Source organism: Marmota monax, unplaced genomic scaffold (genome assembly GCF_021218885.2).
Source record: "Marmota monax isolate L192 unplaced genomic scaffold, Marmota_monax_Labrador192_F-V1.1 WCK01_AAM20220418_F8-fsc00008, whole genome shotgun sequence".
Classification (NCBI taxonomy): Eukaryota; Metazoa; Chordata; class Mammalia; order Rodentia; family Sciuridae; genus Marmota; species Marmota monax.
The window spans coordinates 16,426,364-16,453,659 of NW_026694432.1; the positions used below are offsets into that span (position 1 = coordinate 16,426,364).

At 48.0% G+C, this 27,296-nt stretch overlaps 2 protein-coding genes across 6 annotated transcripts; both read right to left on the bottom strand.

Moving 5' to 3' along the window:
* Nucleotides 1-41: 41 nt before the first annotated feature.
* On the bottom strand, nucleotides 42-4,763 carry Ccdc28b (coiled-coil domain containing 28B). 5 transcript variants are annotated; one of them, XM_046468337.2, is made up of 6 exons: nucleotides 4,639-4,763; nucleotides 3,365-3,550; nucleotides 1,698-1,864; nucleotides 1,374-1,567; nucleotides 1,154-1,176; nucleotides 42-434 (listed from the first exon to the last, which is right to left on the bottom strand). In XM_046468337.2, exons 2-6 carry the CDS (start codon nucleotides 3,526-3,528, stop codon nucleotides 380-382), a joined length of 603 nt encoding a protein of 200 aa, XP_046324293.1. In that variant the 5' UTR covers nucleotides 3,529-3,550; nucleotides 4,639-4,763; the 3' UTR covers nucleotides 42-379. The 5 variants fall into 5 exon arrangements, with proteins under 5 accessions (XP_046324293.1, XP_046324294.1, XP_046324292.1 ...); XM_046468338.2 differs by having other exon boundaries at nucleotides 4,516-4,643; XM_046468336.2 differs by having other exon boundaries at nucleotides 4,620-4,641.
* Nucleotides 4,764-7,665: 2,902 nt separating this feature from the next.
* Nucleotides 7,666-24,977, bottom strand: Txlna (taxilin alpha). The gene is made up of 11 exons (XM_046469321.2): nucleotides 24,840-24,977; nucleotides 24,098-24,483; nucleotides 23,131-23,469; nucleotides 21,545-21,636; nucleotides 19,158-19,328; nucleotides 15,303-15,497; nucleotides 13,376-13,495; nucleotides 13,066-13,140; nucleotides 12,521-12,613; nucleotides 11,968-12,063; nucleotides 7,666-11,143 (listed from the first exon to the last, which is right to left on the bottom strand). The coding sequence occupies exons 2-11, from the start codon at nucleotides 24,261-24,263 to the stop codon at nucleotides 10,817-10,819; spliced, it is 1,674 nt and encodes a 557-aa protein (XP_046325277.1). The 5' UTR covers nucleotides 24,264-24,483; nucleotides 24,840-24,977; the 3' UTR covers nucleotides 7,666-10,816.
* Between the last annotated feature and the right edge of the window lie 2,319 nt (nucleotides 24,978-27,296).

Here is a 27,296-nt window from a genome sequence, read left to right on the forward strand (position 1 = left end):
CTGAGAAGAAAGGTGCAAGGAGGGGAAGGAAGACACGGAGCCACTTTTTTACTTTTTATTTTTGGTTTAATTCCATCCAATGTCCCCAACTTCATAGCACCTGGGGAGCTGCGTAAAGTCATTTTTTTTTTCCCGGTCCTGGGGCTGAAACCTAGGGCCTTGCACATGCTAGGCGAGCGCTCTGCCACTGACCTACACCCCCATTCCTTTATTAAAAATTTAATTTTGAGCCAGGGTCTAAATGTAACAGGCTGGTCTTGAACTTGAGATCCTCCTGCCTCAGTCTCTCATGTAGCTGGAATTATAGGCGTGCACCACCACGAAGGGAAGTCACAGTTTGAAGAGAATGAAAGAGGCAGTGTGGGCCTGGGTACTACACCTATGCAGCTGACTGCTCCTCAGGCTCAGCATTCTCTGCCAGGTGCAGTTTCTGTCTGTGCCAGTCAAGGATTGTGATGCTTTCGACTTCAGTCGTTCCTCTCATCAGTCTAAACATCCCCTACGGGTCTATTTTCCCCATCTGTGCAAAGAGCTGTCCATGGTCTGAGGTTTCAGTCCCCACCTGCCCTTCTTTTTCTGAATGGTGTTGGGGACTGAACCCAGGAGCTCATGCATGCCAAACATGTGATCTATCCTGAGATATCCTTGCAGCCCATCCTGCCTACCCTTCTTGCTAGGTCACTTATCCCTTTTTCTTTTCTTCCAGATCATGCAGGTCAGAAGAACCGGAGGACCTGTGGGGTGTGTGTGTGTGTGTGTGTGTCTGCCTTCATGTGGACGCATGCACACTCTGCAGAGCTAAATGAGGATTAGTCTAAATTAATACATTGTTCAATATCGAAAGGGCAGGAGGACATCAGACACACTTTGCCATCATTGGTGTCAGCTGAAGTACTTGCAAAGATTTTGATTGGTAAAAAAATAATCCCTGCATTCACCTTTCTCCTGATATTTGGGTTGGGAAATTCTTTTTACATTGCCCCCAGGTAGGGGCTGTTTGTGGCTAATTCTGATTCAGTAGGACTGCAAAGGGGTGGGGATATTTGGTTATGTGTGCACACTCCGGGAGGGAGGTGAGGAGGAGGAACCTGACCTCACCTCATCCCTTCCTCATCTGCAAGACATGTACACTGTGGAGTCTTAGAAAGGATACATAGAATTACTAAGATCTTCCAGCTGTCGATAGAGAAAAGAAGGTTTCTATAAGGAATGGGACTAGAACAAAGTCTGAATGCTCTGGGGACCCTCATCTAATAGAAACTGAGGGGCTTATTGCTGTTGGATTCATGCACCCCCATCTTTTCACCAGGGACCTTGGGAGCAGATATCTTCCCCACCCTTGATGTCCCCAGGATCCAAGGTGCCCAACTCACATTGCTAAGCAGCTGGTCCAGGTTGCGGTCCGCCATGGTCTTCTTCTGCTCCTCAGGCAACCCCTCCGTGACTCCGTCCTCTTCCTCTTCCTCATCCTCCTCTTCCCCACACACATCCAGGCTGAAGTGCAGCCGGGCCAGCTTCTCCTGCATCTCTCGAACATGTTCCAATTGCTCGAAGGAGCATTCCTTCCCTGGAATGGGAGCAATCCTCATTCTCAGGAACCCTGACAGTAAGCCTGGGACCTTGTTCCAGCCCCACCACAGAGACCAGGACCACCCTCCCCACCCACAGCCCCTCTCTGCACAGCCTCCAGGACTCACCGAAGGCTTGCAGCCTGCCGGAGTGGAAATCATTGAGCAGATTCAGCAGACCCCCCTCCATCTCATAGACATCAGTCACCTCGGTCAGGAAGGAGTGCTGCAAGGGCGTGCCTGCAGAGCCGCCCCCACCTCCAGCCAGTACTGGGCGGCATTTCTCTTTGCCTACTCTGTATGGAGTGTACATTACCATGAATGGGGGACAGCCAGGCGCTCCTGGATCTTCTGTGCCATCTATCTAAACCATCTGCCCATTCATTCATCAACACAAATAGAAGTTTTTTGTTCTGGCCCTGCTTGGACACTGGGATGGATAGAAGGAAGGGAATAAGTGAGGAGGGAGAAGGTAAGAGGTCAAAAAAGAAGTCTTTCTACCAATGACATAGCCAGAGGCATGCCTGCAAGGGACTCCTGGATTTCTGTCGGAGAGCTTCAGTTACCCTCCTGTCTCCTGTGATTCTGAACGTGTTACTTGTTCCCTTTGGCTTTCAGTAATTTGGGGTGTAACTTTTCCTTTATCGCCACCAGACTGTCTTACCCCCCACCCCCACTTCTTCTGCCCTCTTCTATAAACTGTTTTTTTTTTTAATTTTTTTTTTTTTAGTACAAGGGATTAAACTCATAGGTGCTTAACCACTGAGCCACATCCCCAGCCCCTTTTTATTTTTTATTTTGAGACAGGATCTCTCTAAGTCTTAGGACAACGAGTCTTAGGATCTCATTAAGTTGCTGAGGCTGGCTTTGAATTTTCGATCCTCCTGCTTCAACCTCCGGAGCCACTGGGATTACAGATGCGCACCACCATTCCTGGCTACAAACTGTTTTGAATTTTTTGTTTCCTTGGGATAATACTGAATGTCCTTGCCAACCTGGCCTTCCTTCCTCTCAAGGCTGCATTTCCTATTATTCTCAGTCCAGTCCTGAGCTTCAGCTATAGCCCACTGTAGCTGTTCCCAAACATGCCTCTCAAGCAGGAGGTATGCAAAGCCACAGGGGAACACAGTGATTTTGATTTGAACATTTGGAGAAAGAACACATTGTATTTGGTGCGAACAAACACGGACACTTTATAAGGTAGGAAACAAATTCCCAATCATTTTTAAAAATTCAGCAGAGAATTCAAATTGGGCACCCTGGTATCCCCTCACCATTTCTTGTTCCCTGACACTCCATGGCCCCCAAAGAACCTGTGGTTCTTGGAACCTTCTAGGCAATCTCCCCCCACTCACAAACACTGGGAATGGAACCCAGGCTCTTGCATATGCTTAGGCAAGCACTCTACTACTGAGCTAAATTCACAGTCTGTGGCAATATCTTTCTCTCATTTTTAGGCCAAGCAAGCTTTCAGCTAGAATATTCTTCCCTCTTCAGTGTATCCAGCAACTTCCTCTGACTCTCTGGCAGGTTGCTCCCTCCCTCCCAAGAAGTACAGCCTCATAATATGTGATCTCAGTTATCCATCTGGCCTTTTTGCCATATGCACTTGAGGATAGGTACTGGATCTAAGTCATCTCTGAGTAATCAGGGGTCAGCGGGAGCCAGCCCCAAGGAAGGCACCCATTATTGCTTAGTGGCTAAAGGTTGATGGCCCCCTTTGCCTTCCTCCCCCACAGGGCTCAAACCAGAGTTGAGAGTCCTTCTTCCTTGCCCTGCATCCCTTCTGTACCCACCTCTTGAACTTGGCCCGCTGCTTGGGGGATGGTAGATGAGGGAGTCCTAGGGCCAAAGAGCCACTGTGGCTAGTTGGCACAGGGACCCTGCGTAGTGTGCCTGGGGCCTGGGCTGCCTGGGTCAGGCAGGGCTTGGGACTCCTTTTCTTCTTTTTGTCATCCATTGGGTGCTGGTAAGCCTCAGGCCTGGGAAGGAAGCAACCTCATTGAGATTCTGAGGGTCAAAGTCATCCCTTCACCCAGCAACCCCTGAGAGGTGCAAAGGAAGGGCCCTGGGACCTTCCAACTTGTTTTCTCACAAATGTCAGAGTCTTTGTTCCCTTGTCTGTGCAGGGTCAGGTGCCACTGCCTGTTGCTGGGATCCTGGATGTGCATTTTAAGGACCTTCCAAGGCCCATAAGACCCTTTCTGCCTGGGCCCTGTCTGAAGGGGCTAAACCGGGAAGCTATCCTGTGCTGTTGGAGTTTCCTGTCCCTCTGGCTAAAAGGGTGGGGCTGGAGAGGAAAGACAGGGTGGACGTGAGATGGCAGGAGTACAGCAAAAGACTAGGAGTGTCCTAGCTGGGCCCCTGTTTATCAGGCGCTGACTAACCCGGTAGGCCTGAGAGGTGACCAAGGTGGGGGCGGGGACACCTGGGAAGGCCCTAGTTAGTGTCAAGCAGCAGTGACCCTGGATGGGTATGGGCAGAAGTCCGGGCCCACGGGGCGGGGCTCGCTGTGCTCCCGCTTTATACTGGCATCCCTCCTCTTCCACCCCACGCCCAACCGCAAGTGCCAGGGACTCCAGAAGTTCCCAGGGACCGCTTCCAGCTGCTCCTCCTTCTCCAAGTCCCTGTGGTGGGTGGTCAGGCAGCGGGCAGCCTGGGCCTCCAACAATGGCCGCGCGAGTGGCCGACACCGCTCAGCCGCGGAGTCCGGCCCACCACCTGAGCCTCCGCTCTAGGGGTCCTCTGGCGGCGGCTCCCTCCACGCTGCTGCCACCCGCCTGACTCCTCTCTCTGGGGCGGTGAGGCGAGGTCACAGCACTGAGGCTGGCGGGGCGCCGAATGGGTCTGGGCGTGGTGGAGGGAAGACCAGCGCAGGGTCCGCCTCTTGCTGCGGCGGGGTGACCCCGTGAGGGACAGGAGAGGTCGGAAGCTGGAGCCCCCGTACCCGGGAGCGGCCGGGGCAACCCCGGCTCCGTTTCCCACGCTCGGCCTCCGAAGCCAGCCCCAAACGCAGCTGCAGCCCGCGGCGCCCGCCCTGCACGCCCGCACCTCCTCGAAGGCGACCGACCTGGAGGCTTGGGGTCCCAAGCGTTGCCGGAGGGCCGGTGCCCGGCGCCCTCCGCACGCTCCTCCCGGGAACGCCAGCGGGTGGGAGCTAAGCTGGCGGGAGTGATTTGCATTTAAAGAGAAAGTGACCTTCTCGGGCTTGGGTTGGAGCAAGTTGGGAGGAGCGTCCCCAAATTGACTGAGCTCAATTCTCTCACTCACCTGACCTCCTGCCCGAATTAAGGCGACCCTGTTGATTGTGTGATAACGGTTTAATAAATACTTTTCTGTCAGTTTTGGAGGGAAGGTACAGTCTCTTACAAAATGGTGGTGGCTTTGTCAGGAGAGGGGGAAGGGGGACGGAAAGTAAAGAGGAGGCAGGGAGGGCTTGGAAGAGGGAGAACGTGTTAGTATCCAAGAATCTTGAAGCATTTTCTGTCTATTCAATACTCCTAACAACCCTGCGCTATCATTGCCACTGTCCACACTGTAGGGAAAGTAAACACTAGTCATTTCCAGGGCAATAGCACTCTCCCCACCACACCCAGATCCTGCTGGGTGGTGAGCAGTGGGGCTATATTCTGGCACCGACAAGTGCCAGGTCCCCTCCTCATCCCTCAGCCTTAGGAGATATGTGTGGGGAGCCCCAGGTCCGAGAGAAGCCCACTCCATTCCCTGGCATCTGACTTCAATGCTCAGAAGGGAAACCTGAGCACCTGGAGGAGCCTGCATCAATGGGGCAACTATTTAAAGTCCTGGCAGAGGATCCTGGCTCAGGTCCCCAGGGCAGCATCTGATGCCACATGGGAGAGGCTCATTCTTGTTAGGCTGCCCAGCAGGCTCAAATCAACTGGCCCAAGGCAGTGCACACAGCCACCATGTCCATTTCCCCCTCACACTGGGCAAGAGCAGCTGCCCTGGGCCAGGCATCTGGCTGAGTTAAAGAGAGAGGCCCTGCTTCTGCAGGCACCTGTGGAAGGCTCATTCCCAGATGTATGCACTCTGAAGACTACTCTAGAAAGGGAGTCATTACTTCAGGGATTTTTCAATAATTGGGAGTCAGAGGGAGAGAGGACAACATGAAGTCCTTTTCCTCCCTTACCAGAGCTGCCAAGAGTGGTGCTAGGGCTACTCCAGGAAAGTGTAGAGGGTAGGAGCTCCCCTGCAGTTCCCACCCTCAGAAGCCTCAATTATAGCAGAGATGCTTTGCAGCAGCATTCCCTCATCCCTTCCAGAGATCTTTGGAACCAATGTGGCCAGCACAGAACATTTATCAAGACCTTGGCTGGGCTGGGGATGTGGCTCAAGCGGTAGCGCGCTTGCCTGGCATGCGTGCGGCCCGGGTTCGATCCTCAGCACCACATACAAACAAAGATGTTGTGTCCGCCGAAAACTAAAAAAAATAAATATTAAAATTCTCTCTCTCTTTCTTAAAAAAAAAAAAAAGACCTTGGCTAGAAGGGAAAGAGGCTCTGTTCCTCTAGCTTGGACTGTCACAGCCAGTGGGTGGTCTACTTGTATAAGTGCAAAGCAAAGGGCCCTTGAGTTGCTTCTGCCATTTGTTGGGCATACATCACGTACCATGTACCACTTTTTGTACATAACTAACCCAGGTCCCTGAAGTAATAGGGTTTTGGATGAGGCCACCAGTAGGATGTCTCAAGCTTCATTCCCAGTGAATAAACAGGGGTTAAGAAATCAGCTGAATGATCTGGGGCATGGTAGCATATGCCTATAATCTATAACTCAGGAGGCTGAGACAAAAGGACCAAAAGTCTGAGGCTAGCCTGGACAACTTAGACTCAGTCTGAAAATTTAAAAAAGAGCTGGGGGGCTGAGGATGTAGCGTTTGCCTAGCATGTGTGAGGCACTGGGTTTGATTCTCATCACCACATATAAATAAACAAAATAAAGGTCTATCAACAACTTAAAAAAAAGGGGGGGGGGGCTGGGGACATAATTCAGTGGTAATGTGCACCAGGGTTCAATCCCCAGTACAAGGAAAACAATAATGGAAAATATGGCCTTGTCAAGGAATGCTTAAAAATCAAAAGGAAGCTGGTGGTTTACATCCTCTTGGGTAGGCCACTGCTAGGGATGCTGCCTTGACTTTTGCTTCACTCATGGACCCTACAAATTACTGGGGACTAAATTCAGGGGTACTTTATCACTAAGCCTTTTTATTTTTTCAGGCTGAGTCTTGCTAAATTGCCCAGGCTGGCCTTGAATTTGCAATCCTCCTGCCTCAGCCTCTGGAATCATCGGGATTACAAGTATGTATGTGCTGGTTTCCACTTGAACATTCAGTGGTTCTTCCCTGCCCTTTAGATTTGACCTAAATTCCTTAGCCTGGTGCACAAGCTTGAGCCCCTAGCCTCATTTCCCTTACCCTCTAATAAGTTCACCTGGACTTCCAGGTTAATTGCCTAATTACCACATGAAGTTGTCAATCATTTGCCTGCCATTCAGGTCAGAAGGCCCTTCTAGATATCCACCCCTCTCCCTTGCCAAAGAGGGCAAGGACCTCCTCTCTGCTCCCATGTAGTACCATTGGCCTTTCCATACCTAAAAGGACCTTTTCCCTTCTTTAGTCTGTGAGCCCCCAGACGCCAGGGACAATCTTTTTTTTTTTTTAAACCCAGGGGTGTTTAACCACTGAGCAACATCCCCAGCCTTTTTTTTTTTTTTTTAAAGACTACTGGGTCTCACTAAGTTGCTGAGGCTGGTCTCAATTTGTGATCCTCCTGCCTCAGGCTCCCAAAGCTGCTGGGATTAACAGGTATGCACCACTGTGCCTGGCTCAGGGAGATTTTTTGAGTGGAAAAAAAAAAAATCATCTCACATGCTAACTTTGCCAAGGGCAAAGGCAGCTTAAGTAAATGTCAGTGTCCTGAATCTGTGGTGACTGCCAAAAGGCAAGAGGAAACACTGGAAGGTAAAGGATGCTAGGCATAGCCATAGCCACTTTGCAGTAGATCCAGACATCAGTGATGATGGCAGGGACCAGATGTATCCAAAAACATCAAATGACCACAAGGCAAGAGAGGAATAAGTAAGGCAACAGACTCTTTATTTAATGTGGTTTAAAATACATCAATATCAAGTCCCTGGCTGTTGTGAATACCAAAAGGAGATTAACTCCCCCCCTCCCCAAAAAGCTGTCAGCACAACTTCAGACAAGTCTGGGTGGCCAGGATGGACCATAAGGAAAGCAGTTATAGGAACACAGGCAGCTCCCTCCCTAGGCAGAGTGAGAGGAGCGGGCAAATGCCTGGCTGTCCCAAGTGATCAACCCTGTGCCGTGCAAGGTGAGGGCTGGAGCAGCAGTTCAGCAGGCTTCAGCCTCCCCGCACAGGGCAGCTCCACTGGCCTCTCAGTCAGTCCTTGGCAGGGCCAACATGGTGGGAATGGAGGAGGCTTAAATAACCGTCTTTACAGAAATAACATTCGTACACAAAGTGCCTGAGCTCAGCCCATGGTCCAAAAATCTCATGGAAAACAAACAACAAACAAACAAAAAGTGCTGCTGACACCTCTCAAAATCTGGTGTGCATGAAGCTCTCAGCTGGACAAGGTCCTGAACATGAGTTACACATGTTCGCACAGCCAACAGCTAGGCTCTAAGCCTCACCTACTGTGGTCCCCTGGAGGGAAAACTAACAATCTAAGAAACCAACACAGCTCTTGGTCCTAAAACTGAGGTTATGTGCATGGGACTCACCTGGGTGAGGAAGGCACTGGCCCTCACTCATGGACAGGCCACCTCCCCCACATCTGGCCCAGACTCCTGGCCAGTTAGAGTGGCACCCAGGCTGACTTTGGAAAGCAGAGTGAGCAGAGCAGCTGTAGTGATTGGTAAGATTTGGTCAATGGAGAGGAAGAAAAAGAAATCCCCATCTACAGATTGATCTGGGTGCCTAGAAATGTGTGGAGCTGAGAGCCAAGGTTCCACCTGGTCCTGACCTGGAGGAGTCCAGCTGGGGCCACCTACACACTGTAGCCTCCCATCCCATCACACTGGGATCCAACAGACCTAACCCCCCATGGGCTTTAAGAGGTAGCTGAAGTGAGGCAGGCAATTATGTAGGCCATTGTAGGCCTTTCCACTTTCTCCAAGGGGGAAGGCAGCTCTGACTCCTCTCGGCACCTCTGTAATCTAGCACACCCTCTGTGGAGTTGGCAGTTCCACACCTCAGCCTGGCACAGGGGCCGGGGAAGGGAGGCCTTATTGGGGCCAGCAGAGGCATGGAACACACCAAACACAGGGACTTCAAAGAAGGGAAGGAAAAGATCTTGGGAAAACACTTCTCCACAGGAGAGCAGATCTCAGCCAAGGATGGCAAAGACTTACTTACATTGTTGCTGGGGTATATTGAGTGAATTAAGAATATACTATGGTTTAGCAGAACACACTGTGAAGTGGATCAGTGATACCCAAGGGAAAGAGGGGTGGGATTCATTTGCCATCTCTTAAGTCTCAACATGATTCAGGACTATATAACACTCTTCATGAACCTATTTATCTGGGGGAATTTAAGTTAAGGGCTAGGGGAAGATGAAGGGACCTGTGGAATAATAAACTAGTTCAAAGAAGTATATCAAGAAGCAAAACCCTACCCATCCTATCTTAGTCTGAGGCTCTTAGCTCACTAGAGACCCAGCAGAGCCCTGCTTCCAAGACTCATTCTGTTGCCCCAAGAAACTGCTCTGTACAAAGAGTGGCAAATACCCTGGCAGGTGTACAACAAGAACTTTCATCATACAAACTTGCTACACAGTACTATATACTGGGCAGTGGTGGTAAACACCCATCTCCAGCCATTTTATGGATTTCCAGGGCTCAGTCTATTGTTGAATCTCATTCTTTACCTATCAGACAATAACTGGGGGCTCCCACACAGAAGAGGTGGAATCCCAAGGACTCATTTCTTGGGCAAGGAGGTGTCAGGGAATCTTCAAGGACTGCACAGTTGGGGTGTGAGGAAAGCAGAAACAGACCCGTAAAGCCAAGAGGGCAGCTGGCCCTTGGGCCCAGCTGCTGCTGCATGGAGACAATGGTGGTAGGAACCAGTGGCAGCCTCCCAAGATTGAAACCCATAGGCAAGCTTGTGGCAAAGCCATAAGAAGCTCTTTCATTTCTCTTAAATAATCTGATCTTACCAAACAGGAAACCTCAGCACCAACATGGCAAGGGAGCCAGGTGGGATGGTGAAGGGTGGGACGATGGAGGCCAGGCACCCAGTACCACTGCTACAGCACCCTCCCTCTTCCTTCCTCAGAAGATCCTCAGTATGAAGTATCAACATGCAAAACAAAAAACCTTCAGAAAGAATCCTTTGGGTGATCTCTTGTCAATCATCTGTGCAGGCTAGAGAGGCACCTGTGAATGATAAGGCTACTGAGAAGCAACATTGGCCTGGTCCTGGCACTATCAGAGGGCAGGGGAAGCAGTGCCCAAGGGGCTCCCAAACAGCACATCATCCCACAGAGAAACATTCTCCAGGTGCCTCGTCCTAGGCAGGAAAGCAGCTCAACCACCAACTCCAAGTGCCCTGCCAAGACTCTTGAGCATGGGCACCATTCCCGGGCTACAAAAAGCAATGGAGCCTCCAGGGGAGCTACGAGAACCCAGGCCGCCCAAGCCTTGCTCACAAAGAATGCAGACTGGCCTGGGTGTTGTCACCTGTCATGAGCTCTGAAGGGCTGGGAGGGGTATGAGCCTCAAATTAGGCAGGGAAACACTCATGTCACTTGTCTTGCCAGCTTACTGTGATGGCAGCTACAGATGACACTGCCTCTATGAGATTCACTAGCTCACAATGAACCTGGCAGGTGTACAACAAGAACTTTCATCATACAAACTTGCTACACAGTACTATGTACTGGGTAGTGGCGGTAAACACCTGTCTGCAGCCATTTTGTGGATTTCCAGGGCTCTGGAAAGCCACTGACTTCATCCGTACACCCCACCCTCAATGCAAGCCCAATGTACACGTACAGACATAAATGCATGAGGTCTTGCACTTATGTCATATATATGTAAAACTGACCCACAAAATCCAAAATTGCCAAGTATCAGATGCCAGCCAGGTCAGAACACCCTGACCTCAGCACTGGGCTGCTTAGCATGGGAGCCTTGTATGGACCAGGCCTGGCTGAGCTGCTGCTCCCTTCCCAGCACACCCCAAGCACCAGGCTCTCTAAGCGGTGGCAGAGGTGGGCTCCTGGGGCCCTGTATGGACTGATCCTTCTGTGGATGGTGTTCCTGAGCAGCCAGGAACTTCTGTGGCCCTTGGGGAGTTGGGTGCTTGAACCCCAGGCCCCTCGCCAACCTGCTCTTTGCAGACAGGGGCTGCCTCTGGCCTCCGCTCAGGGCCACTGTCAGTGAGGAGGCTCTGGCCACCAGCACTCAGGTCCTGTACCCTTTTGTTCAGGTCATTGCGCTCTGTCTGAAGTGCCCGGCATAGCTTCTCAAGCCGCTGGATTTTCACCTGCAGGCCCTCCAGCTCTTTGTCCCGAAGTGTTTTCTATGGAGAGAAATGGGTTCTTCAGTACCAACCAGCAATCTCTCACCTCACTACCACTTAGTCAAAAGCCGGCCCCTTACAGTAAACAGCCCTGGTTATGCTATGGCTTGGCTATCACCTGGGGGTAGTATGGTACAGAGAAGGGGCATGGCTTTGTTAGACAATGTATTCCTCCAGTTTCTACCAGATGACCTTGGCAAAACACTTATTTTTTGAGCTTATCTCATCTGTAAACAGGACTCTTAACACCAACCTTAGGTCTCAAGAGAGGGTTCAGTGAACTGGCATATCTAAAACATTCAGCTAGGGTTGGCGTTGTGGCTCAGCAGTAGAGCACTCGCCTAGCGCATGTGAGGCCCTGGGTTCAATCCTCGGCACCACATAAAAATAAATTAATAAAATAGAGGTATTGTGTCCAACTACAACTAAAAAATAAATATTAAAAAAAAAAAAAGGTAAAAAACAAAACATTCAGCAAGTCTGGTCTACAGTAAGTGTTTCATCAGAGTTAGCTCCTTTCTTTAATACCATAAGCCACAAAGTAAAATTATCTGGGCTGCTCTGTATGCAAACCACATGAATCACTGACACCCCTAATTTTTCTGCTTCTTCAACCTATTTTTCCACTTGCTCCCTGGGGTTCAACTGCAGACTTACCATGGGGCTCACCACCTCCCTTTGGGAATAGGAATACTGCCTTTGAACTTGGAGAGACATACACAGGAATACAGTTCCACTTCACACTAGCAGTCACCGACCGGCAGAATATAAAAGAGCCTAATACACTGCATCCCTGCCCCGAGCTCCAGTCACCCTCTACCTACCTCCTCAGCCATCTCAAGCAGGGCCTTGTTGCTACTCTCCCATCGGGACCGGTACATGGTAGTTTCTTTCTCCAGCTTCTTGATCTTCTTAGTCATCTGAGTTACATGATAGATGGAAGGAAATGGTCAGAGCTGGGCTATCTATGAATCTGTCTCCAAAGTGGGGAAAGATCATAACATCTGTGCCACCTCGCAGTTAGGAAATCTCAAGTTAAATGTCTATTGCTGGGGGTATATTCAGTGGTAGAATGCATGCTTAACACATACAAGGCCCAGGATAAAAAGGTCCATTATCAGGGCTGGTGATGTAGCTCAGCAGTAGAGAGCTTGCCTATTACATTCAAGCCTTGGGTTCCATCCTCACCATCCCCAGGACAACACATATAAGGTCAGAGTACCCCTCCTCCAGAGTGAAAAGGCTGTGATAGCTCCCTATAGATATCAATCACAGTAACTATGAACAGCTTCCCAGGAGGCCCCATGGAGTGGGGGCTTTCTGACGGCAGATTCCATGTTCAATTCAGCAGCCACACCTGGTCTAGACTATCATTACCTTTTCCATTTCCTGTTTGAACGTGGTGAATACCTCACTGCTTTTGGAAAGTGTGTTCTGGAACTCCTCAAACTTCTCTGTGTACAGGGCAAGCTGGTGAGAAAGAAACCCACATGTAAGACTGGGCTTCTCTGGAAGGTACCTCTGGTCAATATACTCAGACCTCTCTGGCCCTTTGACCCAATAACTGCATTCAGATATCATTTTCCAGTAAAACAAATAAACAAACAAAACAAACATGTATTTGGAAGGATAAATACAAAATGCTAAATTTGGAAACTAAGATTTGGAGTGATTTCAAAATATCAAGATCCCCCCACTTTTGACAAACTTCTGTCCCCATCTCCTCTCAAAAGCAACACAACTTTCAAGCTAGGAATGAAGTCCTGAGTTCATTTAGCTACCTGGTCACCACCACAGAGGTGCAATCAAGAACAAAGGTTCAGTCAAGGTCACATAGCAATCTAGGCAGAGCTACTTCTAGAATGAAGGTCCCATTTCACTACCCCCAGGATGGGGCCCAGGGTCAGGTTCCACTATCTTACCTGCTGTTTCAGGTGGGTCTCCTGCTGCTTCATCAGCTCACACATCCTCTGGGATTCCACTGCCTCTTTCAGGAGCTATTTCCAAGACAGAATCCCAGACATTGTCAGAAGCTCCAGGGGCTGTTCAGCCTTCTTTTCTACAAGCACTGACCTCACTGAGGCTACCTGCTCTTAGATTGTTGTATGGGCAACTGACTGGACTAGCAGGCAACAATTTGCCATCAATACAAAGTCGATTCCAAGCTGCACCAGAACCTATCCCACCACCTTATACCCTCCCCCCACCCCAGTCCTGGGACCTGAGCCTCACAAAATCCTTCTCCCGCTGGTGCCGCTCCTCTGCCTCCTTCAGCATCTCCTGAGCCTGCTGGAGCTTGGCATCCACCAGCTGCTGCTGCAGGTCCTTGTGTTTGAAGACTTTGTCAATATGCTGCAGGTAAGATGGTGAGAGGGTTCTGCACATTAGGAGCTCCCTTTCTCAAGGAGGCCCCATCCATAGACCAGGCATACTGCCTAACCTCCATCATGATCTGACACACTGGACTTCAACAACATGTACAAGATGTGGGCCCCATGTACCAAGATTATGGTCAACATCCCAACTTCACCTGGTTTCTCTTCCATTGAGATTGACTAGGGCAAGCTTAGGGGTTAATGACTGGAATTAATTCCAGGAAGCCAAGCAATTAATACACTCAAACCTCTGGCTCCAAGACTGACCACCTCATGGAGCCAGCAGTCTTCACGTTTGTAGTCCCTGACTCTCTTGTAAGTGGGAAGAAAGGGCAAAGTAGCACTTCTACGAACAGTCTAGCTCATTTGGCAGAGAACTGCCATTTCTATAGACAAAGACTAGACCATGCATCTCAAGGAATGGCTGTCTTAACTGTTGGAGGAGCTCTGGGGACCTCAGTTCAGAGAAGGATGGAGAAGGTGATACACTCAAAGGTTACTTTGAAGGTAAAATCCCCTGGACTTACTGAAAAAAGGGATGTAGGGAATCTATTTTTCAGATGGAGAAGGGAAGGTATCTTGAGGACAGGTCCAGTATGGGAAAGGATGAGTTCCAGTCACCTGTGATCTAAAATTCAGAGGCTCAGAAGGAGCAGGTGGGAATACTCGAACCTAGGGAGGGCAGTGAGAAGCTGCAGGGCCTGATTGACCTGCATCTCCTCCTCCATAGGCAACATTAAGTCCTTCAGCCTTGGGGGAAGGAAGGAGAGAGGATCCTCAGATTCTTGGGAGGTGGTACTTCACTCTAGTGGCCCAGAAAGACTTCATGTCTCTCGGAGCTCAGGGCCTAAACCAGACTAACTCCCCTCAAACTACAAGCAGCCTTTCCCCCAAGGAACAAAGAATTAAGGGGTGGGTCAAGGATTCCCCTCTAGGTCCTGTACAACACAATCACAATACTGACAAGCAATCTCAAGAGAGCAGGTCCTGCCTATATCCCCCTAGGCACCTGGTTCAGAGAAGGTCCCCAGCCAGGCCTGTAAGGTAGCTGCACATTTCCCTTCTCATGACCAGAAAACACATGACTGGCAAAAGGGACTGAATGTCTCAAGTGCCTGCTACAGCAGCCAATGTTAGCCAAGGTAGGGACACCCTGACCTTCCAAGTGGCAGGGGCAGCCAAGCAGCACGCAAATCAGTGGATATATCCCCTGGATTCCATACCTACTACAGGTCCAGCACTTCCCCTGGAATTCCAAATTCCAAAAAGCCTTAAAAAAAAACTGGGGATGTAGCTCAGGTGTAGAGCTCTTACCTAGCATGTGGGATCCTTGGGTTCAATCTCCACTAACACAAAAAATAAAAATGAAATAAAAAGTTCTGAAAACTGAAATACCAAAATCTGCCAGTCAAACTTCAAATGTACCACTGTAAACCTATTTATAATCTAGGGAAGTATCTAGAAGTTTCAATGCTAAAGTGTCTGATTTGGAGGTGCTGCCTCAAGCTTTGCTGGAGGTATACCACACACCTCCATTTTAAAATGTGGATAGTTTTAACTCAAACAGATACGTGGCCTTGTTCTTTAAAACAGGAACTGTGAACTGTGTGGTTGTAGGCTGGTCTCTTCTCCAACCTAAGTTTATCATCTATGAGGAATACCATTCCCCTTTTCAAGGAAGGAGGAAGATTGGAATGAAGACTGAAGTGTGCTGCTTTAGTACCCAGCATACACCAAGAGCCTCACAATCTGATGGTCACCACTGTTATCCATGACAACCTCACCTCCTCTCGAAGTTCATACTGCTCAATTAGTTTCTTAAGCCTCTCAGCCAACTCCATATTCTCCTGGCGCAGTTTGGAGTTACGTTCGTTATGCTGTTCCATCTGCAGCTGAATGTCATTCAGTGTCACTTGGAAATGTGAAGTCACCTCCTTGCGCTTCTCCTCTTCCTCTCGGGCACGCTGCACACCTTCTTCCTGGGCAGAGAAGCCAGCCCAGCATCATCATCCACTGTTCCCTAGCCAGCAACACAAGGCTCCCACAACTATCCCACAGGGATCTGTGCCAAGAGCCCTCTCTGCCACCAAGCCTGGAGCCAGGCTGCAGGATGTCATTCAATGATGTTTCCTAATGTACCCCTCCGTAAATCAATTAATATCCAATGAAATTCCCTGAAAAAATGCAGCTACATTTTGAAACAGCTTAGACCTCCTAAATTCTCCAGAGAAAGTATTTTAGATATTCTTTTTGTTGGCAGTACTGGGGATTGAAGCAGGTCTTCATGAAGGCTAGATAAAACCTCTACCACTGAGCTATATCCCCAGCACCCTCTAACTCTCTTAAATTTTTGAGACTGAGTTGCTCAAAAAGGCCTTGAACCTGTGATACTCCTGACTCAGCCTCCTAAGTAGATGAGATTACAACTATGTGCTACTCCACCTGGCTCCAGATTAAGTATTCCTGTTTTAATGTGCTTCTGTCTTCCCTGAAACCCCAGAAAGCAAGTTGTTAAAAGTTAATAATACCCGGGGTAATAGAGTAGTATAAAATTAGACAATCAGACATTGCTGGTTGGGATATACTGCCACCTCATTAGAAGGCAATCTAAACTGGGCAGTGGGGCATGCTTGTAATCCCAGTGGCCCAGGAGGCTGAGGCAGGAGGATTGCAACTTCAAAGCCAGCCTCAGCAATGGCAAGGCACTAAGCAACTCAAGGAGACCTTGTCTTTAAATAAAATACAAAATAGGACCAAGGATGTGGCTTAGTGGCCGAATGCCTGAGTTCAATCCCTGGTACCCTCCCTGCTCCCAAAAAGGCAATCTAGAAAAATCTATTAAAATTTAAAATGTGCATAGTCTTTGACCCAGCCATTTCACTTATGCAATTTATCCTACAAATTCTACATAAATTGCTATGGATATATACAATAAGAATTTTCGGGGGCTGGGGATGTGGCTCAAGCGGTAGCGCGCTCGTCTGGCATGCGTGCGGCCCGGGTTCGATCCTCAGCACCACATACCAACAAAGATGTTGTGTCCACCGAAAACTAAAAAATAAATATTAAAAAATTAAAAAAAAAAAAAAAGAATTTTCATTGTAGCTCTCTATGTAATCATGAAAAATTGGAAGCCGGATGTGATAGTGCATGCCTGTAATCCCTGGGGCTCAGGAGACTGAGGCAGGAGAATCGAAAGGTCAAGGCCAGCCTCAGCAACTCAGCCAGGCCCTAAGGAACTTGGCAATACCCTGACTCTAAATAAAATACAAAACAAAAGGGCTGAGGATGTGGCTTGGTGGTTAAGGCCCCTTAAAAAACAAGTTGGAAACAACTCTAGCCTCAGCAACTTTATGATGCCCTAAGCAACTTAGTGAGACCCCGTCTCAAAAAAAAAAAAAAAAAAAACAAAAAAGGAAAAAAAACAAAACAGGGCTAGGGATGTGCCTTAGTAGTAAAGCACCCTTGGGTTCGAATCCCAGTACCAAAAAGAAAAGCACACATGGGGCTGGGGATGTGGCTCAAGTGGTAGCACGCTCGCCTGGCATGCGTGCGGCCCGGGTTCGATCCTCAGCACCACATACAAACAAAGATGTTGTGTCCGCCGAAAACTAAAAAATAAATATTAAAAAAAAAAAAATTCTCCCTCTCTCTGTCTCTCTCTCCCTCTCTCTTTAAAAAAAAAAAGAAAAGAAAAGCACACATATATCCACCCAACAATGCTATAAAAAAGAATGATATTGCTGCATGAACCGAGAGGAAAAAAATAAGACATTATATAAAGTGACAAAAAAAAAAGAATGGTATATGCTGGGAGCAGTGGCACACATGCCTGTGATCCCAGCAGCTCAGGAAGCTGAGGCAGGAGGATTGCAAGTTCAAAGCCAGCCTCAGCAAAAGCGATGTACTAAGCAACTCAGGGAGACCCTGTCTCTAAACAAAATATAAAATAGGGCTGGAGATGTTACTTAGTGGTAACATGCCCCTAAGTTTAATCCCCAGCACTAAAAAAAAAATAAAAATAAAAATTATCTATCTATCTATCTATCTATCTATCTCCTATAGGTAAAACTTTACTTTTGTCACCTTTAATAAATTTATATTATTTTACTTTTTGCTGCAGTACTGGAGACCAAAGCCCGTGTACTCTACTATTGAACTACAACCTAAGCCCTTTTTATTTTTTTTGAGACAAGGTCTTGCAAGTTGCACAGGCTGTCCTCAAACTTGTGATCCTCTTGCCTCAGGTTCTCGAGTAGCTGGAATAACAGGTGTGCAACACTGTAAATTCAGTGGCCCATGCCTATAATCCTGGCAACTCAGGAGGACGAAGCAGGAGGATTCTGAATTTAAGGAGGATTCTGAATTCTGAATTACATGAATTTAAGGCTAGCCTGAGCAACTTGGCAGGCTGTCCCAAAATAAAATTCAATATAAAGTGCTGGGAATATATTTTAGTGGCAGAGTGCTTACTTAACATGCTTAATCCCCTGGATTCAATCCTAGAATGGACAAAGAAAAACAAGTTGCAAAACACTGTATATTCACATTCAAATTCTATAAGAAATATAAAAACTTGGGAGGATATATGCACAAAACCTATTTTGCTGCCGGGTGTGATGCCACATGCCTATAATCCCAGCAGCTCAGGAGGTTGAGGCAGGAGGATCATGAGTTCAAAGCCAGCCTCAGCAATGGCAAGGTATTAAGCAACTCAGTGAGACCCTGTCTCTAAATAAAATATAAATTAGGGCTGGCGATGTGGCTCAGTGGTAGAGTGTCCCTGAGTTCAATTCCCAGTACAAAAACAACCAACCAACCCCCTATCTTGCTGACATGGTAGTAACAAGGCTTTAACCACAGTGACTCCAGGATCCTAATAATCTCTGAGATAAGCACTGGATATCTGCTTAGTAGTTGCTATAGTTTAGATTTTTGTCCCCTGTAAAGATTTATGTAGTAAAGGCTTGGTCCCCAGTGTGGCACTAGTAGAAAGAGATGGGGACCTAGCCAGATGCTGTGACACATGGCTATAATCCTAGCTACTCAAGGGGTTGAAGCAGGAGGATCCCAAATTTGAGGCCAGTGTGGGCAACTTAGTGAGACTCTCTCTCAAAATTAAAAAAAATAAATAAATAAAATAAAAAGGGCTGGGGGTATAGCTCAGTGGAAGAGTGCTTGCCCAGTATGCATAAGACCATTCTTATGTTCCATTCCCAGTTCTATCAAAAAAAAAAAAAAAAGAGGTGGGGCCTACTGAATTATCTTTAGGTCATTGGAAGTATGTCCCAAAAGGGGTTGGTGGGACCAGAGGCCTCTTCCCAGCACTGAGGTGAGCAGTTTTGTTCTGCCCTGCCTTCCCCTCAGGCCTAAGTTGATTATCTCAGGTATTTGTTATAAAAAGGGAAAGGTGACTAACACAGGATGGGACTGCCATCTAATTGAGAAATACTAAGGCCACTGCATTTGGAGTTGTCTTAACCTTTACCTTATTCAAGACAAGTACATGTCAATGGTTGCAGTTCTCTTGAAGGTGGGGCATTACTGGATGTGACGTGTTTGTACAATGTGAACCTACACTACTTTTTGAGGGGAAAGCCAATCAAAGACCAGTGATCAGAGAGAGGCCCCTGGCCTACCTTGAGGGAGCGATTGTGCCGCTGCAGCTCACGGCACAGACTCTCAAGCTTGCTGCGGGCCAGGACAGCCTTGCTATGCTCCCCGCGCAGGTGGTCCTTCTCTTGTACCAGTTGGCTCTGTTTCTTCTGCAGGAGCTTCATCTGCTTCTGTGAATTCCGATGTTCTTCCAGCTGGGGATAGGGAGGACACTGAACACCTGGGGCAGGGGGGAGGTGTCTCCTTATGGGGATTATTATGTAGCTCCAAGAACTCCTGAGCTGAGCACTGGCCTATCCCCAGACACCAGATGAAGGAGCTCAGGCCAGGAGAACTCTTATCTTATAGGCCCACAATGTTGGTGATTTACATGTTCCTCCTGTGAATTCCTCACATTAACTCAAGGGTCCATCTTAGGAATATAGGAATGCACACTCACTAGGACCAATAAGGTCACACAACCAGCAGATCAGCTTCTATCCTAGCTCTGACTTTAGATACAGAATTCTCAAGATACGTCAGACCACTGCATGGCCCCAACTTGCTGGACACTCTCCCAGTATGATGAAATTACCAGCTACCCCACCTCAGACACATTCACAGACCCTATTGCTGCCTCTAATTCCTCCCAGACTTCAGTTCTGGTTCACTCCTGTTCTCTACACAATTCCTATTCTCATTTTTGGTTATTTCAGTATCAACAGACAACTGTGATTCCTGGGCCTGACAGTCCTTAACCTCTTTCCCTGGCCAGATTATCCAAAACGGAGGTTATTTTCTTCTTTTTACTCTGTGATGCTGGGCATCAAGTAGGCCAGGCCAAGTGCTCTACTACTGCGCTACATACCCAGCCCAAGGTGATTTCCTTTATATCTTTATTTTAGTTATTAAAATAATCCCATTAGTCAGGTTATGATTGCCCCCATTTTCCAGACAAATTTCTTCCAGAACAGAATAACCAGTTATATGTGGATGGAGGGACTGGGGTTGTGGCTCAGTGGTAAGGCGCTCGCCTACCAAGTACGAGACCCTGGGTTTAATCCTTAGCACCACTTAGAAATAAATAAGTAAAATCAAGGTTAAAAAATTTTTCTTTACAAGAAATGTGGATGGAATTAAAGAATTCTAAAATAGAATTTTTTCTAAAATAGAATTTTAGAATTCTAAAATTCTAAAATAATAATAATAATTAAATAAAATAAATAGGTAATGACCATTAACAGATGAACCTGTTAATTCAAATTCTGATGGGAAACCTGTCCAGAGGGATTTGGCTGACCCCCTTGAATATAGTCAACACTTTCAATACCAAATGAGGGAAGACCACACTTGGTATTTCTTGTGATGCTACAAGAAACAGAGTATACTACCTAAGAATAATTATTTTTGCAAATGTTGAACCTCAATTGAATCAAATTTTTAGAGCTAACTTCCATCTTACTTAGTGGAACTACGAAGGTAAAGGGACAAGTTAAATGCTACTACAAAGACAATAAAGGTAGAAATAATGCCTCATACAGGACAATTAAACTGGTTCTGCAATACATTGATTTCATAAAGAAAAAAAAAAAAAAAAAACAAGAGGCAGTGAGATGAAAAACTGCTCTGGAGGAAAAAGGGAAATAAATAGCAAATGACTAGCATTAATTTTGTTAATGTGATAATGGCCCTGTGCATCTCCTTATTTTAGGAAGATGTATCCAAAAGCACACTATGGCAAGATCACATAGAATTTGACAAACTAGGAGCTAGGTAGGGCTCTACCACCTGGGAATTGCTCTTTCAGAAATTTCTTTTAAGCCAGGCATGGTGGTGCACGCCTATAATCCCAGCAGCTTGGGAAGCTGAGGCAGGAGGATCTCAAGTTCAAAGGCCAGTCTCAGCAACTTAGCAACTCAGCAAGACCCTGTCTCTAAATAAAATATAAAAAAGGGCTGGGGATGTGGCTCAGTGGTTAAGCACCCTGGGTTCAATCCTTAATAACCCCCCGCCCCCCAAAAAAAATTTCTTTCAAGAAATGCAAAATTTGCCAGGCATGGTAGTACACTCCTGTAATCCCAGTGGATCGGGAGGCTGAGGCAGGAGCATCAGGAGTTCAAAGCCAGCCTCAGCAAAAGTGAGGTGCTAAGCAATTCAGTGAGAACCTGCCTCTAAATAAAATACAATAAGGCTGGGGTTGGCTCAGTGGTTGAGTACCCTTAAGTTCAATTCTCAGTACAATGTAAGTTTTACCTCATTGTTAGCACTAAAGTGGGAGGATGGGAATTGACTCCCATTTAATAGATGAGGGAAAGGTTCAGAGAAAGGTTGAACAGGTATTAAGCTAGTCACTTGCCCCACATAGCCCTATGCCAGGTGGTCTGTTGACTTTACAAAGGCAGGGGGATGCCAGTGGAAGGGGCAAACTGACCAGTTCAGCATACTTCTTGCACAGTGCTGCCAGCTTCTCCTCTGGGGTGCTTAGTGTGTTCAGTGTCTGCATCAGCAATGTGATCTCCTTCCCTATAAAGCAAAAGGAGCAAAGGTAGATAGCCCCTTCTCAGGGCTCACCTCCCCTCACCCACTCTCAGGCTCACACTCATGAGCACTGAGGTAACCCTCCCCTATCACACTTTCTGTTTTGCCTGTTGAACTGGCCACATTCCCTACTAGACTAGGTGCTTCAACAAGGTTAGAACCAACTGAATCCTGCACATCATTGCAGCACCAGTAGTGTCCATAGTGCCACCACAAAGCATGTGTTCATTAATGAATGCTTATTAAATAAAGGACTGAATTTTTGTGGAATTTCCTTGGTTGAGTAGCACTAGGAGGAGGAAAAAACTGCGTTCTCTACCAAATGACAAAAGGTGACCTAATGCTACTGTTTCAGTGCAAGGAAGGCCTTTCTGACAGAGGTAGGAATAAGAGTCCTGGCCTCCTTGAGAAATTAACTCTGCCAACAAATGTAGCCAAATGGTGAATTTTAAAATGAATATCCTTTCCATATATGTGGTCCTAAGTGTTTAAAAAAAAAAAAAAAAGTTAGGGAAACAGGGACTAGTACAGGGACCTAACCTAGATTTTTAAACACATACGCACAGCTATTGAACTGTCACTGCTTTTTCCTTACTGTCTTGTGCCTGAATTATGGAGCCTTCCATCTGCCTCCCCTGAAGGCCTCCTCTGTACACAGCACAGACCAGGCTCCTGAAGTGTTAGCCTTGGAAGGCCTGAAGAAATCATCATGAAAACTGCTAACCAGTGACAGAGGCCCAATTCAACCCACAGATGGGTTTTATTTGGTTTCTACTACTTTAGTTGCCTTTCGTTAAGCTATTCAGTTTAGTGCATGCAATTGTGGCTGAATCAGGTTGAATCAGGCCCACTCTTGGTCCTCATAAGGCCTCCTGTCTAATTTGGCTTATCCAGACAACTGGGTTTTGGTTTTCAACCCTTGTTTAGTCCAATTCTCTTAATGTAGACGTGGATATTAAAATCCAAAGAGATAAAGGACATGCCCAAGGTCACATAGCAGGTTAGAAGTGGTGCTCAAGAGTCTATCTAGGACCGGGTGTGGTGGCGCACGCCCATGATCCCAGTGGCTAAGGAGGCTGAGGCAGGAGGATCTCGAGTTCCAAGTGAGGCACTAAGCAACTTAGTCAGACCCTGTCTCTAAATAAAATAGAAAATAAGGCTGGGGATGTTGCTCAGTGGTTGAGTGCCCTTTAGTTCAATCCCCAGTTCCATCCCCTTCCCCCTCAAAAGTCTATCAAAGGCTCCTGCTCTTCATTTTCTCAGCAAGAGAACCAGATGGATTTCAGCCCCACTTGCTCCTAAGACCAGGAGGCTTTGAATAGAGAATATCCAGCATCCCCTGCCTTGATTAAACTATGGAAACCAGCTGCTCTGAGAAGTAAACTTTCCTCTGAATTCTAGCAGGGCAGGCTAGTCCATGGAATGCCAGAACCAAACTCCCTCCCCTCACTAGCATTCCAAAAAGCTGCCCTTTCTCACCCAGACCCTTGGCTTTCTTCTTCTCCTGTGGCCTTCGGTGGTCCCGGTCTCCAACCTCATCATTTGCACGGATTTCTTCTGTGCATGGCTCTCCCTTGGAGGTTTCCTTCTCGCCATTGACTACAGGGGTTCCTGGCTCAGGCTCCCCATTCCTTGCTGCATATGTCCTGGACTTCTCTGCATCTTCAGGTTCAGCTGGCTCACCCTGTGCTCCATCCTCCCCTGGGCCCCCCTGATTGTTGTCCACACAGTATGTACTCAGAATATCCTCCAACTGGCGGCTCAACTCCTCTGAGACATCACGGAGAGCCCCAGACTGAACTGCTTTGGCTTGAGCCCCTTCAGCAAGAAAAAACAAGAGGTAGAGAAGTAAGATGGTTATACTATGGGTTGGCATTTTTTTCAGACCCAAACTCACTAGTTTGGGTTAAATGTTGTCTAACTTCTTTAAACCTCAGTTTATTAACTTATAAAATGATTTACGTATTTCTTACTACCACCCAAATATGTCATGAGCACAGGAGAAATCAAACATTAAGTATCCAGCACGTAGGGCAGGGCTGGCATAGAGCAGGAGCTTAACTTCTAATCCATCTCCTTCCCTTCAAAAGCTAGGTCTTGTTATTCAAATAGTTCTAGAAATGCCTCCAATATGAAGGACAACTACCCACTGGTGACTGAGGTATATCTAGTGGGGACACTGCTTTGCTGACGGGTGTCTCATTTGGACGCCACCTGATTAAATCCTGCCAGAACCTACTCCCAAGAGTTCTGTTCCAGGTCTTAAGAGGGGAGGCTCTACCATGTCCCCAGGAGACGTGGGGCTCGCACAGAAGGGGCACTATCTCCTCCCACTCGGTATTTCCTCCTTTCTGGGTAAACAGTGGCCTCAACCTCTAACTCCTGGAGCAAGGCTGGTACCATAAACCCCTCCCCCTGCCCACGGAAAAGCAGAGCTGGCACACACCCTCCGTTTTCCCAGGCGCCTGGCCGGTGGAACCTTCAGCTTCTGTCGCAGGTGCCGACTGGCTGGGCCGCCCCTGGGGTCCCTCTGGTCCCGTTTCCGGTTGCCCAGAGCTGCTTTTTGGGTTGGACTGTTTGGCAGCCCCATTCTTTTTGTCTTGGTTCTTCATTGTGATTTATAATGCTAGGTTAGAGGCAGATCCTTTAGAAACACACACACTTGCTATTTTCCAGACTTCCAAATTCTTCACAGCTTGGACCAGAAATTCCAACACCAGGCGCACAAAGCTTCTTCCAACAAACAACCTGGCCGGACTTCGCCAGAGGGAGTCAATGGTACTCGGTTTCTGGCCAGTCAGGGGGCCCTGGCAGGCTGTCGGGGCGCTGCTCCTGAAGGGGGTGAGGAAAGAGGCCTTTTTTCTCCCAGAGCCACTTCCCGGCACGAACACGGCCCCCTCACCGCAAGCTGAGCGCGGGATTGGTTCCCGGCCGCAGACTGACGTGGCGGGACGCTCGAGTCCAGACCCCTCCCCCGCCCCCCAGGCCCCACGTGGGCCTCGCGGGCGCGCGCGCGTAGCCACCCACGCCCCGCGCGCCCTTCAGCCGCGCCGAACGCCCGCGCATGCGCAAGACGACCGCCTCGCTACAGCCCACGCACGGAATTGACGCGATTCCCCCAGTAGCCGATGTGTCCGGGCCCACAGGCCCTCTGACACTCTCGTCCTACCGACCGCAGCTGTACTCACCTCACCGCGGACGTCGGACGGCGTTCCCCGCTCTGGCCTAGTACCGGAAACCCCGGGTAACCGCTGCCGGCAGGCTGCCTGCTCTTACTGCAGCCAATCAGCGGCTGGCGCTGGCGCGGAGCTTGCTGGGAAAGATGGACGAAGGCGGCCTTTGAGGCGGGAGCGTAGCGGAAGCAGGGGAGGGAAAGACTACCCGTCCCTCCATGCGTCGGGGTTAGCCACAGCTCCCAAGATGCAATAGAAAGGGCTTTTCGTCCTGGGAGGCAGAATACCTTGGAAGTCCGAAAGGCGCCAGTCATTCTCAACGGGTGCCCACTCAGCCTCATTTCTATCGCTCAGATACTGTGATTCGGCCCCCAAACACTTGCGCCTGCCTTTTGTTTTCTGCATGCCTCCATCAGCCCTTCTTCCTTGGCCACACACATCCTTGACTACCCAGGAAATCTGTGAGCTTGAGGGAGAGTTCCGCGCGGGGAATCAGATCTGCAGTCCAGGGTTAATCACTAGTTTGCTGTGGGCATTCTTTTTCTTTTCCTTACCCCACCGGAGGCTTTATAATAGCAGTTCTTTGGGCGCCGATAGTGTGCTTTCCCAGTATCTCAGCCTCCTATTTGGCTGGCATTACAGTGGCTGGAATCACAGGCTGCACCTGGCTAAGATTCACTTTTACCAGTAGCTCCATCCCCAATTATTTGAGATAAATAATATTTGTCCTGTAATGTGGGGGTGGGGGACAGTAAGATAAAAGCTAGAAAACTTTTCCAAGGTCACATAAATATTGACTGGCCAAAGCAGGGATTCAAACCAGGAAGTCTGACACCCATCTTAGCTACTCGCTACCCTGCCTTTTACTCAGAGAAGAAATAACCACCATGGCCGTCTTTCCCTAAAGTGAAGTTCAGGTAACTTGTAAAAGTACATTATTTTTTTCCTGTCTCCATCACCAGCTTGGCAGCGAATCAATTAGGAAGGGGTCCTTGCATGGGCATTTTGGCCTCAGGTAGATTCATGAGGCTTTTCTTTGGCTCACTCTACAAAGTTCAGGTTGCACATGAACTAACGCTGAAAAAGGCCAAACATTCTTTCCAAAGAAAGATCCATTCTTTATTCTCACTGTCTATAGATAACGTAATGAAGCCCAAAAATCTTACACCTGCAATTTGAACTTAAGTGCTGTTTGGTTTCTGTTTCCAGTCAGTTCTCTCCATCCCCTGTCGTTTTTGCTGCAACTTTCACTGTTTCCAGGGTGTTTCAGGTTTTTGCAGGTGTTCTTCCAAAATGCCCTTGTGGAAAAAGAGAATCTTTATGAGGCCCAGCTCAAAGGTCACTTCAGAGCCTTCCCAGTGCTGTGTAATCTCTCCTAGCTCCCTACCTCTGTATAGAGTTCTATTACAGCATCGGTAGTGGTGTTGAAATTACTGTTTACTTACAAGTCAGTGAACTTTGCAAGAACTGTGGCTAAATGCTTTAGTCCCAGAGGTTCTCACCAGGCTTCGGGTAGAGTATGTTGTAAATTGTGCCAAATAGTCATTGTTTTAGAACTTTTTTAAAAACATATTTTTAATATGTTCTCATTAGTTATACTTGACAGTAGAATGCATTTTGACACATTGTACACAAATGGAGTACAGCTTCTCCTTCCTCTACCTGAATATGGTGCAGAGTTGTTTTAGGTCCAATGTTCTATAGAATCTTCAAGTTTTTGGCAGCTCCAAGATGCTTCCCCCCCCCCCCCTTTGTAAGGCAGGGGGCAGGTTGTCTCTCCCTATGTTGCCCAGGCTCTCCTGGAACTTGAGATACTCCTCAGCCTCCCAATTGACTGGCATTACAGTGGCTGGGATCACAGGTATGCAACGCTGCACCTGACTAAGATTCACTTTTACCAGGAGATGAGAAGCAACATGGTATAACAGTGTAATGATGGAACCTAGGCTCAGAAAGATTTGGAATCCAGGTCTGTTAAAACCAAGTCCCTGATTACTTCCAGAAAAAAGTATGGGAAATTCCTCCCCATGGCAAGGCAATGCTGGGGATCAAACCCAGGGCCTTATGCATACTAGACAAACACTCTACAAGTCTGGAAATGTCCTGAAGGGGCAACATATAAATCAGGCCCTGATGAGTTTCCATAGGAAGTAGGTGTTACAGACCAGATAATCTAGTAAAAGCTGAGTGTGGTGGTGCAGGCCTGTAATCCCAGCTCCTTGGGGAGGCTGAGGCAGGAGGATCCAAGTTTGAGGCCAGCCACAATAACTTTCAGACCCTGTCTCAAAATGAAAGATCAAAGGCTGGGTGTGGTGGGGCAGTCCTGAAATCCCAGCAGCTCCAGAGGCTGAGACAGGAGGATGGTGAGTTCAAAGCCAGCTTCATCAAAAAGCGAGGCACTGGGGGCTGGGGTTGTGGCTCAGAGTTTTAGAGTGCTTGCCTAGCATGCATGAGGCACTGGGTTTGATACCC

Excerpts from the sequence above, each read along its gene's own strand:
- Ccdc28b (XM_046468337.2), bottom strand. The coding sequence starts at position 3,528 with ATGGATGACAAAAAGAAGAAAAGGAGTCCCAAGCCCTGCCTGACCCAG. Across the intron at positions 1,177-1,373 it reads TGGACCAGCTGCTTAGCAAT|CTGGAAGATCTTAGTAATTC; the intron begins GTGAGTTGGGCA and ends CTCTATCGACAG. Across the intron at positions 435-1,153 it reads GAAGATCTTAGTAATTCTAT|ACAGAAACTGCACCTGGCAG; the intron begins GTATCCTTTCTA and ends TGACTGGCACAG.
- Txlna (XM_046469321.2), bottom strand. The coding sequence starts at position 24,263 with ATGAAGAACCAAGACAAAAAGAATGGGGCTGCCAAACAGTCCAACCCA. Across the intron at positions 23,470-24,097 it reads GGCGCCTGGGAAAACGGAGG|GGGCTCAAGCCAAAGCAGTT; the intron begins GTGTGTGCCAGC and ends TTCTTGCTGAAG. Across the intron at positions 21,637-23,130 it reads GAAGAAAGCCAAGGGTCTGG|GGAAGGAGATCACATTGCTG; the intron begins GTGAGAAAGGGC and ends TTTGCTTTATAG.